The sequence below is a fragment of the Stigmatopora nigra genome, chromosome 23, assembly GCF_051989575.1.
Source record: "Stigmatopora nigra isolate UIUO_SnigA chromosome 23, RoL_Snig_1.1, whole genome shotgun sequence".
Classification (NCBI taxonomy): domain Eukaryota; kingdom Metazoa; phylum Chordata; class Actinopteri; order Syngnathiformes; family Syngnathidae; genus Stigmatopora; species Stigmatopora nigra.
Genome location: NC_135530.1, coordinates 1,414,964 through 1,427,514, shown reverse-complemented (window position 1 = coordinate 1,427,514; position 12,551 = coordinate 1,414,964). Strand labels below are relative to the sequence as shown.

Sequence of the window (12,551 nt, the reverse complement as noted above, 5' to 3'; positions counted from 1 at the left end):
AGATGTTAAACAGTACTTAGATATGAAACAGTACTTAGATTTTAAACAGTACTTAGATATTAAACAGTACTTAGATATTAAACAGCACTTAGATATTAAACTCTCTTAGATATTAAACTCTCTTTTAGTTAATCAACTCTCTATCTTAGATATTTAACTCTCTCTCTTAGATATTAAACTCTCCCTCTCTTAGATATGAAACACTATCATGAATATAATTTTGAGAGCTGGTTTCAACAGTCAACTCTCTGTCCCCATTTGACCACCGACCAAAAGACCAGCAACCAATCGTCCGAGCACCTATCACCAGTTTGAATTGTTTGATTATTTTTGTCTGTGTGTTTCAAATTCTACTTCACTAACCCATGTCCTGTGAAAAAAAACAATGCTTGACAAACATGAAAAAGCATGTGGCAAAATTTGCGGCCTCCAGGGAGAAGAAACGTCTAAAAAAAAAGTTAGAGGATGCGCCGAGCTGTAATAAAGTATTTAAATGCGAAATCAAAGAGTCTAGTCACGACTTGAATATTTCACACAGAAAGTGATCGTGTTAAATTTTTTGCACCACATGAAATGGATTGTGTGGTGGTGGTGTCGGAGTGGTGGTGGTGTTGGGGTGGGGGGGCATCAAGCCAAGACAATGCTTGCTTTATTATGGCTGCGAGGGGACCAACTCGCACCAGCGCCTTCCTCTTTTACACTTTTTTTCTGGTTTAATATCCACTTTTTTGTTAGCCTTACAGGCAAAGTTGGGTGATTTCCACACATCTGGATGAAGCCATTTCCAAGGAGTTCCCTGTGTTAAAGACAGGGGCGAAAAAATCAAGTAAGAGAGATGAAAATGTGCACATCTGTTGAACTTTCCTGCCAAAAATATGCTTGACTTCACACCCCCAACCCCTTCAGTCCCCAATGTAGTCCTAATCCCACCCCCTGTTTCCCTTCCTCACAGAACAGGCGAGTTAGGAGGAAAGGGGGGGTGTTTTTTTTGTTTGTTTTGTACGCTTCTCATTGCGGAGGATAAAACGCCATTTCCCTGCTTTTGGATTTGTTAGGATTAACACAAAGAAAATGGCGAAAGTCAACATCTGGTTGAAAAGAAGTTTTATTATTGTAGCAAGTCTGATGACGGTGAGTTCTTACTGTTTTTTTTCTTTTCTTACACAATTTTTCCATTACCCACTATGTAGCCCCTGTTGATTCTTTTCAGGTTTTCATTGTAGAAGGCGTTTTTTCACTTTAATTCAAATGCTGACTGTATGTGGTGCTTGTTTCATAACTTTAGGATGGGTAGTTAAGGTTGTGTTATGGTTGCAGATTATAGGCGCACTAATGTTGGCCGGAACACTCTTCAGCCATGGGCACTACCATCGGGATGATGAGGTAAGGTAACGCCTCCCATCTGCTCATGTCAATGTACTTCAAACATCTGGCAATGTAGTGCATCACATAGCGTAAGAAGACAACATTTCCAAGAGGAAAAGAAAGTATTGTTCAATTGTATTTGTCTTGCTATATACTACAGTCAAAACAGTTTTGAGGGTGTTTAGTGGTAAAAGATAAAAAATACAGAGGAGGAGCGGGTAGTGTAGGGAGCGGGCAAACTTTTGGGCCCGGGAGGGGGGCCAGATTGACTTTAAAGATTTGACAGATAGGCTGGGTCAGTTTAAGATAGGATACATGTAAAAAAGTGCATCCGTTAACAGTACATATGAAACATAAACAGAAAAATAGGACCTAAGTATTAAAATACTCATCACTCATCATTAAAGTCAAAAGTATAAAGGAATGTATTAAGAAATATTAAAATGTCATTTAAAAAAAGATAGAGGGGCTGTAAAACACGAAAAACAAATGAGAGTGGACAGAACTACTGCTACTGGCTTGCGCGTGACGGCGCCATCTTGGAGAAAAAAATATATAATTTCGGACAACGTCGGCGGGCCGGATTAAAAAGCCTAACGGGCCAAATGTGGCCCGCAGGCCATAGTTTGCCTATGTCTGAGATCGAGCCCACGACCTGAGAACTGTGAGCCCTTCACGCTAACCACTCATCCAAAGTTAATTTTACGCAAAAAAATGCCCCGAACCACGCCCCCATTATGAGAATAAGCCATATAGAAAATTTAGTACATTTTCCCCTTCCATTTTTTTAGATAGAAGACATGATTGTGGGCATCAACGCCATGTATGTTCTGTCCATCACCATCTTGGTTCTGCCCATCATTGGCTTGTTTGGCGCATGCAAAGAGAAGAGATGGGTACTCATTGTGGTAAGCTGAAAAAATTGGATGGGTTATGGGGTGTGTAGACTTTGGATTTCCAATTCTTTGTGGCTTTCTTCCCCAGTTCACGGTGGGAATGATCCTGTGCAGCCTGTTTGTCCTTTACATGGCCATCCATATGCTCATCATCCAACCCATGGTAACTTGGCGGTATCTTTCCTCCACTTGCCTGCCCTTCATCGCACTTCAACTGTCCTCCCTCTTTGCAGCTGGTGAAGATAATGTCCAAATTCTACCTCAGCATGCAGCCAATCAGCAACGCCAGCGAGTCGGATCTGAAAGTCCTTCGGGAAACTCAAATTGAAGTAGGTGACATGATCCAAGGCCGATCCGAAAGGAAACACCGGCTTCCCCGTTTTTCCTCTTTTGCTCCCTAGTTGGAGTGTTGCGGGGTGGAAGAAGGCTACATGGAGTGGGGGTACAACATCTCTGAGTCCTGTTTGTGCAATGACTACGTCTCAGCCAGATGTGTGAGTAGACAAAAACAATAAAAGAAATCAAATATGGGACCATGTTTATGGGTGGCTGATGTGTTCAGCCCTGCATGAGATTAAGGTTTGCAAGTATAAGTTGCTCCTATGCAATGTTCCCTCTAATTTTTCGTTGGTCTGGGCAGAAAGACAACCTCAGTACCAGTGTGAGTGACATCACCATTGCTCGCTATGGGCATACCAGTATCACACTTGCCATAAGCAGATGCATGTCAATGTTCCCTTTAATTTTTCCATGTAAAATATGCTGTAAAACATGAAAAACATAAGAGTGGACAGAGCTACTGTCACTGGCTGCCGCATAAAAGGCGCCATCATGGGGAAAGGGTTAAAAAAAAGAAAAGTTTGGATTTTATTTACTGCACGCCATATGATTGCTGCTACGCAAAGAAGACGAGAGTAGCGGCAATTAGAGGGAACATTGCTCCTATGCCAATAATGAGTATTTTTACTAAGTGCCTTTGTTTTTATGTCTGTGGCTGTCACTTAGTTTGGATGGATGGAAATTCTTAAGCATACTTTGCTTTGTCATAGATTGCGGCCCCCAGGAATAGCAGCTTGTTCCAGCTGACCAACCACACGCCGGTCATGATTTTTCAAGAGGTACAGATTATCATTACTACTACTATAAAATAATAATAAAATATATAAATATTGAAAACTAGGTCATCTTTAGCTACAATATAAAGTCATTGTCATCACCCTGATGTAAATATTAGTAATATACTGATTCCAATCTGATAATTTTATGACTTTTTCTCCCAAGATTACTTCAATCTCTTAATATTATGCATAAAACACATTAGTTTCCTTCTTATTGAATCAATATTTCAGATTTTGTGTGTTTTTATTTTGCAGCCGTGTTTCCCCATCATCCTCTCACATTTTTACCTGGGGGTCAATTTATTGGTGGGCATCTCCATGGGTTTGACTTCGTTATGGGTACGGACTTTTTAATTGGCTTTTTATCCGTTCTATGTCTTTGATTAAGACTTTAAATCTATCTGGCTATTGTCTTGCTTCCGCTCAGACGTTGTCCTGCGCACTGAGCATCGCCATTCTTTGTCAACTGAGAGAGAAAAAGGACACTCTGGTGGTGGCGTACAGTCGGGAAGCCAAAACGGGCAACTACGCCGTCCTGGCCGAGCCCGCCGAGCTCACCTGATTGGTTGTTGCGAGTAAAAAGTATCGACTTAGTCTTAACTTGACCAAATATGCCATTTGCGAATATTGTGTGCAATGGAATGTGGGACACCACAAGTGACTTTTGCATGCAAAAGTGTACCATGAGATTTTAACTGTGATGTTTATATTGTTTATTATCGTTTGTTTGTAAATTGAACGCCGAATTGTGCAATAAAAGGGTTGCATTTTTGCTCTGGTTGGAGAGAATTTGTTGCCTTTTTAGACACGTATGGATCAATGGACTCTATGTGCTCGGGCGTTTGGTCGCCAGTCTTTTGGTCGCCGGTATTTTGGTCGATGGTCTTTTGGTCGATGGTCTTTTGGTCGATGGTCTTTTGGTCGATGGTCTTTTGGTCGATGGTATTTTGGTCGATGGTCTTTTGGTCTCTTTTGGTTGAAACCAGCTCTCAAAATTATATTCATGAGAGACAGTTTAATAACTAAGACACAGAATTTAATATCTAAGTACTGTTGAAAACAGTAAATATTTAGATATTAAACTTTCTCTAATGAATATAATTTTAAGAGCTGGTTTCAACAGTACTTAAACAGTACTTAGATATTAAACAGTACTTAGATATTAAACAGTACTTAGCTGTTAAACAGTACATGGATATTAAACAGTACTTAGATATTAAACAGTACTTAAATATTAAACAGTACTTAGATATTAAACAGTACTTGGATATTAAACAGTACTTAGATATTATACACCTGAAGGTCTGAAGCCATCACAAAAACCACCAAAAGTAACAATTGCCTCATTTTATTCCTTCTATTTACACACAAGTATATTACATTGTTGATTACATTTTGACACACATAAGGGAAACAAATATCAAAATGTATGAGGAAAAGAATGCATAGGTTTCTAAATGCACAGATTTTGCCAAATCAAACAAATAATACAAAGTGTTTGCAAAATCAAAAGTTGCAACTCTACACTGTACATGTGCTTTTATACAAACTGAGGTTTGCAAATGTGCCGTAACATTCTCAGTCATTTACTGTTAAAGTCATCAAAATATGTAGTAGTTGTCGTAGTAGAAGTATTGCAAACACTGTGCGACATACATATGGAGTCGGTTATATATACATATATATATATATATATATATGTATTTTGATAATATATTCATACCTGACTTTCTAGCTGTGTAAAAATGTCATTCCCCCAGTGCATGCTGGGATATATGCTGGTTGATGCCGCTTATGACAATCTTATAGAATATAGCGACATTACTTTTATAATGATTAAAATGTGCCATCATTCATTTCTAGGAAAAATGCCTGTTTTAATACATGTCAGCTCTACGTGCAAATGAATTGGTACATACTTAAATGACGGCCAGCTTTATTATGGTATACAGCATATTGTTTTCCATGTGCAAATTGCTATAAGGTCCTAAGCAGGTGACTAGAAAGCACCGGGGACATATCGATTAGATTGGAGCAGAGCCATGAACTCCTTTTTGCGCTTCATTTGTACCATCAGTTGAAGGCTCATCACTAGCAGAACAGCCTGCAAAAAACAACAACAAAACAACTCGCATATAATGTCAATAATAAGGGTCATGTTTTTGCTTGTGTGGGTTGTCCGGGTGATTGTGTGCTTTTGACTCTTGTGTCCCTCCAGGCTCCCCTTACCTTGTGTGGACAGGTGTGTCTGATTAGTAATTGGCTAGTGTGTGTGTATTTAAAACAGGTGTGGGCAAACTACGGCCCGCGGGCCACATATGGCCCGTTAGGCTTTTCAATCCGGCCCGCTGACGTTGTCAATTTTTTTATTATTTTTTTTTTTTTTACCCCAAGATGGCGCCGTCATGTGGAAGCCAGTGGCAGTAGCTCTGTCCACTCTTATTTGTTTTTTTTGTGTTTTACAGCCCTTCTATCTTTTTTTAAATTATATTTTAATATTTCTTAATACTTTACTTTACTGTGTACTTTATACTTTTTATTTGAATGATGAGTGATTAGTATGTTAATACTTTAGACCTTTTTTTCTGTTTTTGTTTCAATTGTACTGTTAACAGATGCACTTTTTTTATATGTATCGTATCTTGTGCTGACCCGGCCCATCTGTCAATTTTTTAAAGTCAATGTACTCACCCAAAAGACTCCACTTCCAAATTTAATTCCCATGGATAGTGAGAAGGCTCGCTTCAATACTGAAACGTAGATTGGTAGGCACGCCTGTTGGATTGAGTAGATTTGTCTTATTGTGCTTTTAATCACCTAACCAGTGAAAATTATTGTTTACCTCTTGGTAGACATATCGGTTCTTTGGAGCTCCCAGAGTGGCACTTCCTCGCAGTCGTATCTGGAAGAAAGAATAAAAGTAAAAGTAAAACAATGGGGCAAATATTGTTGTATTTATCTGCTACCCTCAATGAATAGACTCGAGGAATACTCACACATCTTCCCGGCGACTGGCAATGACAAGAAGCTGGGATAGTAGTTCCCCAGTCTTTGTAGCCTTCAATAAGTCCGCAGCATTTAAACTGGAGTAAAAAAAAAATAATTTATTTCTAGAATCATAACTATGCAGTATATCGAATTACTGATAAACAATACGATGTCCTTACATGTGCTTGAATACTATGAAGTAGTGTCCGGTTGACTTTACTAGGGACACTCAGAGGCATCATGGACAACAATTTTGACTCTTCTTTTGCCACCCCTGTCTACAAAAAGCCTTGTTTGTTAGATTGGAAACGAATTGCAAACAAATGTGTGCGAGCTACCTCATAAATGTCCTGGTAGCTCAGTGCTGTTTGGACAATGATTGTTTGACTGGCTGCTGCCATCCCAGCAGCAAACTGCAGGGAAATGACATACGTTTTTGTGGATACTCTCCAATTTGTAATTTACAGACGCTCCCCTACTTACCAACGAGTTTGTTCATAAGTTGAAAGTGTTCATAAGTTGAAATTGTTCAAATTGAAGTTGATTCAGTGCTATATTTTGTATTATAATTGATGTTTAAGACCTATAGAAGTATATTGAAGGTTTATATAAGGTGGAACGATTCAAGTTATATTCCCGTGCAATGCTCACCACTTTCTCACGCGCATTAAGCTTCTTTATTATTGCTACTTTGGTTTCAAATGAAATGTATTGCCTCTTCCTTGCAACTCCCTTATTTTTTAGTGTTCGGCTTTTTATCAACCATATTGAATAATGGATGCACCAGATATTTAATGATAGAAATGCACTGGAGATACGTTCACACACTGCAACGAACTGGTGCTAAGTAGGGGAGCGTCTGTATTTATTATTCTTGTATACGTCCAGAATTACCAGAATCAAACACCACCTCCTTCCCGTGCAGGCGCCAAATACACCCAGCGCAGATAGCAACAAGCAGATGACCTCCAGGATGTATAAAATCACCACTGACACATAGGATACTAGCTGAGGACACATAATAATACAAAATATAAGTGATGCAAACGGCAGTTAACATTTGCATTAACGTACAACGTTAGGCTGGGTTTTTCTTTTCGTAACTTGAATTTCCTTCGTATCTTGAAACACAATTTTCCTAATTTGTTGCCTTTTGTTGCCTAGGTAGAGGTACCACTGTACATTTTTGGAATTTGTATTATATAACAGTCATTATAGCTGTCTGACAATGTCTGCCATGGTGGATTGTTTTGAAGGATGTGAAGAGGGCAGCATGGCCGTGAAAAAGGGGGCGGATGAGTGGGTGAAAGTTCATGGTGGGATGATTTATTGAGTGTCTTGCTCAAGGACTCACAGACACTTTAAGAGTCCCACCTGGCCTGCCTGCAGGAGGTCTCGGTGGGCGATGGTCAGCATGAAGAAGCATAGAGCCTTGAGGGAGGTAAACACAAACAACAACATAAATACAACCACAAAACAATGACAAAGAAGCATTTATGCATTTAACATATGTATATGTCTGTATGTATATCCCAACCCAATCAACGTGTTTGGCTCATAAATGTATATTATGTATAATATTTGTGCTGGATGACAATATGCTCTTTTACATCCCTCTGATGTCATCACCTGTTTCATTTCTAGTCAACAAAATCAAAGAGCAATACAATTTAAAAATAAAGGGAATGATCATCCTTTAACTTTGAATACCGTATTTTCACGACTATAAGGCGCACCACATTATAAGGCGCACCCTCAATGAATGACTTTTTCCATATATAAGGCGCACTGTATTATAAGGCGCACTGTCTATTTTGGAGAAAATGTAAGACTTTTAAGTGCGTCTTGTAGCTGTGAAAATACGGTAGTCTTAATTTAAATGACAGATTTTTTCAGCTTACACGTTTTGGGGATGTGGAAGGAAACCAGTGTACCCGGAGAAAACCCACAAAGGCCCATTGAGAACACGCAAACTCCACAAAGCTAGATGATAACCTACTGGGGATTGAACCATCCATCTCATAACTGAGTCAGTTCCCCACCAGGCTCTCAATTGGTTTGTATCAAATGGACATGATCCATTTTTTTCTGCTGTCTTTGTCTTATTATGCAATATGATAATATCACACTGCAACTGATGTTCTTATCTATGTTATGTAAACTGGTTGATTTGCAGGTTTTTTTCCAATGTAAAAAAAAAAACAATCAATATATACGAAACGATCATCCTGAGGCCTTTCTTCTTTTTTCTCCCCCCAAGCCCATCCATCCAGCGGTTTAAAAAAAAAGCGCTTACCATGTTGACAGCGCAGGCGAATATGAAGGGCCTTTTTAGGCTGGTTTTATCCGCCACCACGACCACCGTGTTCCGTTGCATGTTTCCGCCGCAGACCCCCAGCTTTGACAACGCCCCGAAAGCACAGGGAAGAAGCAGGACGGGAAAAGATGACAAGTGGTGGTGTTTCGGACGGAACGGCATCCGAACGCGTGCAGGGACGTCACGGTGATGCGCTGGGATGTTGCTGCCTTCACGGACAATAGGAATTCTCCCCACCGAGGGAGGACCACAGATCGACACGTCACTCAGAGGTTGGCCTTAACCACTTATTGGGTTTAGATTGTCTCCGACATATGAATTTAAAGATTATTATTCATTTTTTTAACTCGTTAACTGACTACTGCATGAAAAGCTTGCTTCCAAGACTCAAATGGATTGTGGCAATTGTACGTTAATGGTAAAGAGAGTTAGCACATTTCTCATAGTCCTGCAGCTTTAAAGGGGCAGTGAAATAGTTTTTTTTAATAGAAAACAGGTAGGGCGGTAGTCCATTGTTTTTTTTTTCTACAGGTGTTGCAGGAAGAGAAAGAGAAGAGACGGGGAAGGAATTGGAAAACATTCATAGTAAGAGGAGGTGGAAAAACGTGTATTGAAAGAATGGTGCATGGATTAAACTGACTATACTAGAAATATTTATATTATCTGGACTGGATCGACTCAGGAAACCCATAAAGCAAAAGGATGTACTTTTTTGTTGTTGTTGAAGAACACTTCCAACTGGATTAAAAAGTGGCAAGATATTTTCAACTTTTGAACAGCTCAATTTGAAACCTTGGTAAAGACTCAACGCCAATCTCATCCAGCATCATTGTTGACTCCTCTTCAGTCCGCCCTAAGTTCTCCAGGATGGAGAACGCGGGAACAGACCATGATGACTCTTTTGAATACTTGTTCAAGATCATCCTGATTGGAGATTCCAACGTGGGCAAAACCAGTGTAGTCCAGAACTTTAAGTCGGGGGTTTTCTCAGAAAAGCAGCAGAATACTATCGGGGTGGATTTTACTGTACGCACGTTGGATATTGAGGGCAAGAAAATCAAGGTCAGAAATTATTTGGTCTTCACGCAGTAGTTTTTGGTGCTCGGACGTTTGGTCGCCGGTCTTTTGGTCGAGCAGCGACCGAAACGTCCGGCGACCAAACGTCCGGTCACATAGTTTTTAAGGGTTTCAAGGTGAATAGTGGAAAAGATCCATTGGATACAAAGCCTGATAGTGAAGGTTGGGTATGAAAAAGCTCTGAAATTGGGCCCTTTTTTAAGTTTTTTTGTCAGTTTTAGCTGCTTCTTATTTGAAACACACTGACCTTAATGTTAAAAATGCTCTCTGCCGTTAAGCAGAACGTTTATGGCCTTCATTGACAACGCAGTTTTTTTTATCCGAGTATCCAGAACAAGTTTGACCGGCATAACAGCGAACCGGCTTGACAGGTTCTTCTTCGTTGGCTGAACCAAACAGTAGTACTTGAGCTACATTATTATACTTTCCTAAAAACAGACACAATCTTTTCCATTCATGTTTCTTTGGGTAATCAATGATTCGAGAAAAAAAATCTACGGCCCGCGGGCCACATTAGGCTTTTTAGCTCTGTCCACTCTTATTTGTTTTTCATGTTTTACAGCACTTCTATCTTTTTTTAAATTACATTTTTTATATTTCTTGATACATTTTTTTTACTTTACTTTGTACTTTATACTTTTTACTTTACTCTGTACTTTATAATTTTTACTTTACTTTGTACTTTTTACTTTACTTCGTACTCTATACTTTTTACATTACTTTGTACTTTATACTTTTAACTTACTTTGCACTTCATACTTTTTACTTTACTTTGTACTTTATACTTTTTACTTTAATGATGAGTGATGAGTATGTTAATACTTTAGTCCTTTTTTTCTGTTTATGTTTCATTTGTACTATTAACAGATGCAGTTTTTTTTATATGTATCATATCTTCTGCTGACCCAACCCATCTGTCAAATTTTTAAAGTCAATGTGGCCCTCAGGCTGAGTAGTTTGCCCACTTCTGGTTTGAATACACAAACGGGGGTTGGTCAACTAATTATGAGCACCTTGGTCACAAGGGAAGCAGGAAGCCGAGAAAAAAAAAAACACAGCAGGTGACACTAATGAAGAAATGCTTAGACAGGACAGGACACACAAGGAAACACAGTTAACTGCTAACCAAAAACCCTGAGAAAACAACATAGTTGATATATCAAGAGATGATTTTGTGTAAAGGAGTATTAAGTGAGCATGTTTAATTGTGACAGATGCAAGTTTGGGACACGGCAGGCCAGGAGCGCTTCCGTACCATCACGCAGAGTTACTACCGTAGCGCCCACGGAGCCATGATCACCTACGACATAACACGGCGTGCCACTTTCCACTCGGTCACGGACTGGATTCGGGAGGTGGATCTTTACGGAGCGGCCAACGTGGTTCTGGTTCTTATCGGTGAGTACACTGGATTTGGTTGATTTGCTTACTTTTGTTTCTTAAAAAAAACAACAACAGTCAGAAATGTTCCTTGTAATTTTTCATTGGTCTGGGCCAACCTTTTTGACGAAGAGAGCCATAAACAATTCATATTTTCCAATGTTATTTCTTGTGAGCCATACTAGGAATTTAAAAGTCAAAATACATGAAAATATGAGCATTTATTATTCATTTCACCACTTTGAAAGTAAAAAAAAGTCTGAATTATTTTGAAAACATTATTTCACTGTTGCCAATCAATGAGTATCAATGAGAGAATGCATGCAGAAGAGTAATGAAGAAAAATTATGATTTTAAAAAGCCATATACACCCATAAAAAGAGCCACATATGGCTCCCAAGCCATAGGTTCCCTCCCCAAAAAACGTCAAAAAACGACATTGTTTGTCAGGCTTTTTTCTTCAAAAAACGACTTAGTATAGTAGGGCTTTTTTTCTCGTCAAAAAGCGATTTAGTATAGTAAGGCTTTTTAATTTTGGATTAGAAGGAACATTGACAACAATAACAATCTACAAACATCCCTGGTCCTAGGTAACAAATGTGACTTGGAGTCAGAGCGTGAAGTTCTGTTTGAGGATGCTTGCAGTCTTGCCAAAGAACGGGGCGCCCTCGCTGCTTTGGAAACATCGGCTAAGGTTAGCAAATATTAGAAAAACAAAATATCCAAGAAATGGCTAAAACACAGTTTTTTTATTTTTTTTTTTGCGTGTGTCCAGGAGAGTCAAAATGTAGAAGAAAGCTTCGTGTTGATGGCCAGGGAACTCTTGTCTCGTAACGGGTTGCAAGTCCAGCAGGATGAGTTTGAGAACTTCAACAGGCCTCGACTTCTCAGGACTAACTCAAGGCCGGTCGATGGAAACGCGGGTGTTTTCGCGTCTGTGGAAAAGAAATCGTGTTGTTGAGAAGGACGCCATAAAATGGGAATGTGGATCGTTCAATGCTCAGCATTTGCTGACCAAACACTGAAGAGAATTGACATTTTCCGTCCATTGAACAATTTCAGTTCTTTACAAAAACATAAAAAATCCGTGTTTGACCTTATGACCTTTCTGGGAAAAAACAGAGAGTGAGGCATAAAACTGTTTAATGATTATAATAATATTTCCAATTGCCTAGTTTTAGTGATTACGTTAATTCAATTGCCGTCTGCTAAGCTTAAATGTTATGCAATTCAATAAAAGCTGCTTAGTTGCATTCTGGGTATTATCTATCTATCTGGATTTTGAACTAGCATACTATTTTTAACATTTCGATTCAGGATTCAAATGGATTGGATGTCTACCGCAGGGGTAAGGAACCTATGGCTCGGGAGCCACATGTGGCTCTTTGGATGAGTGCATCTGGTTCTTTG

At 39.2% G+C, this 12,551-nt stretch overlaps 3 protein-coding genes across 4 annotated transcripts; 2 read left to right on the top strand and 1 right to left on the bottom strand.

Moving 5' to 3' along the window:
* The first annotated feature begins 653 nt into the window (after positions 1 to 653).
* Positions 654 to 4,151, top strand: LOC144180964 (tetraspanin-8-like). The gene is made up of 9 exons (XM_077709151.1): positions 654 to 1,131; positions 1,318 to 1,383; positions 2,157 to 2,273; positions 2,350 to 2,424; positions 2,495 to 2,590; positions 2,663 to 2,755; positions 3,311 to 3,379; positions 3,635 to 3,718; positions 3,807 to 4,151. The coding sequence occupies exons 1-9, from the start codon at positions 1,072 to 1,074 to the stop codon at positions 3,939 to 3,941; spliced, it is 795 nt and encodes a 264-aa protein (XP_077565277.1). The 5' UTR covers positions 654 to 1,071; the 3' UTR covers positions 3,942 to 4,151.
* A 557-nt stretch (positions 4,152 to 4,708) lies between these two features.
* On the bottom strand, positions 4,709 to 8,921 carry LOC144180963 (tetraspanin-8-like). 2 transcript variants are annotated; one of them, XM_077709149.1, is made up of 9 exons: positions 8,664 to 8,921; positions 7,742 to 7,798; positions 7,262 to 7,375; positions 6,706 to 6,780; positions 6,547 to 6,645; positions 6,376 to 6,462; positions 6,222 to 6,281; positions 6,071 to 6,154; positions 4,709 to 5,483 (listed from the first exon to the last, which is right to left on the bottom strand). In XM_077709149.1, exons 1-9 carry the CDS (start codon positions 8,844 to 8,846, stop codon positions 5,379 to 5,381), a joined length of 864 nt encoding a protein of 287 aa, XP_077565275.1. In that variant the 5' UTR covers positions 8,847 to 8,921; the 3' UTR covers positions 4,709 to 5,378. The 2 variants fall into 2 exon arrangements, with proteins under 2 accessions (XP_077565275.1, XP_077565276.1); XM_077709150.1 differs by having other exon boundaries at positions 7,722 to 7,798; positions 8,664 to 8,711.
* A 128-nt stretch (positions 8,922 to 9,049) lies between these two features.
* On the top strand, positions 9,050 to 12,394 carry LOC144180965 (ras-related protein Rab-19-like). The gene is made up of 4 exons (XM_077709152.1): positions 9,050 to 9,746; positions 10,976 to 11,159; positions 11,732 to 11,835; positions 11,917 to 12,394. The coding sequence occupies exons 1-4, from the start codon at positions 9,552 to 9,554 to the stop codon at positions 12,100 to 12,102; spliced, it is 669 nt and encodes a 222-aa protein (XP_077565278.1). The 5' UTR covers positions 9,050 to 9,551; the 3' UTR covers positions 12,103 to 12,394.
* Positions 12,395 to 12,551: the final 157 nt, after the last annotated feature.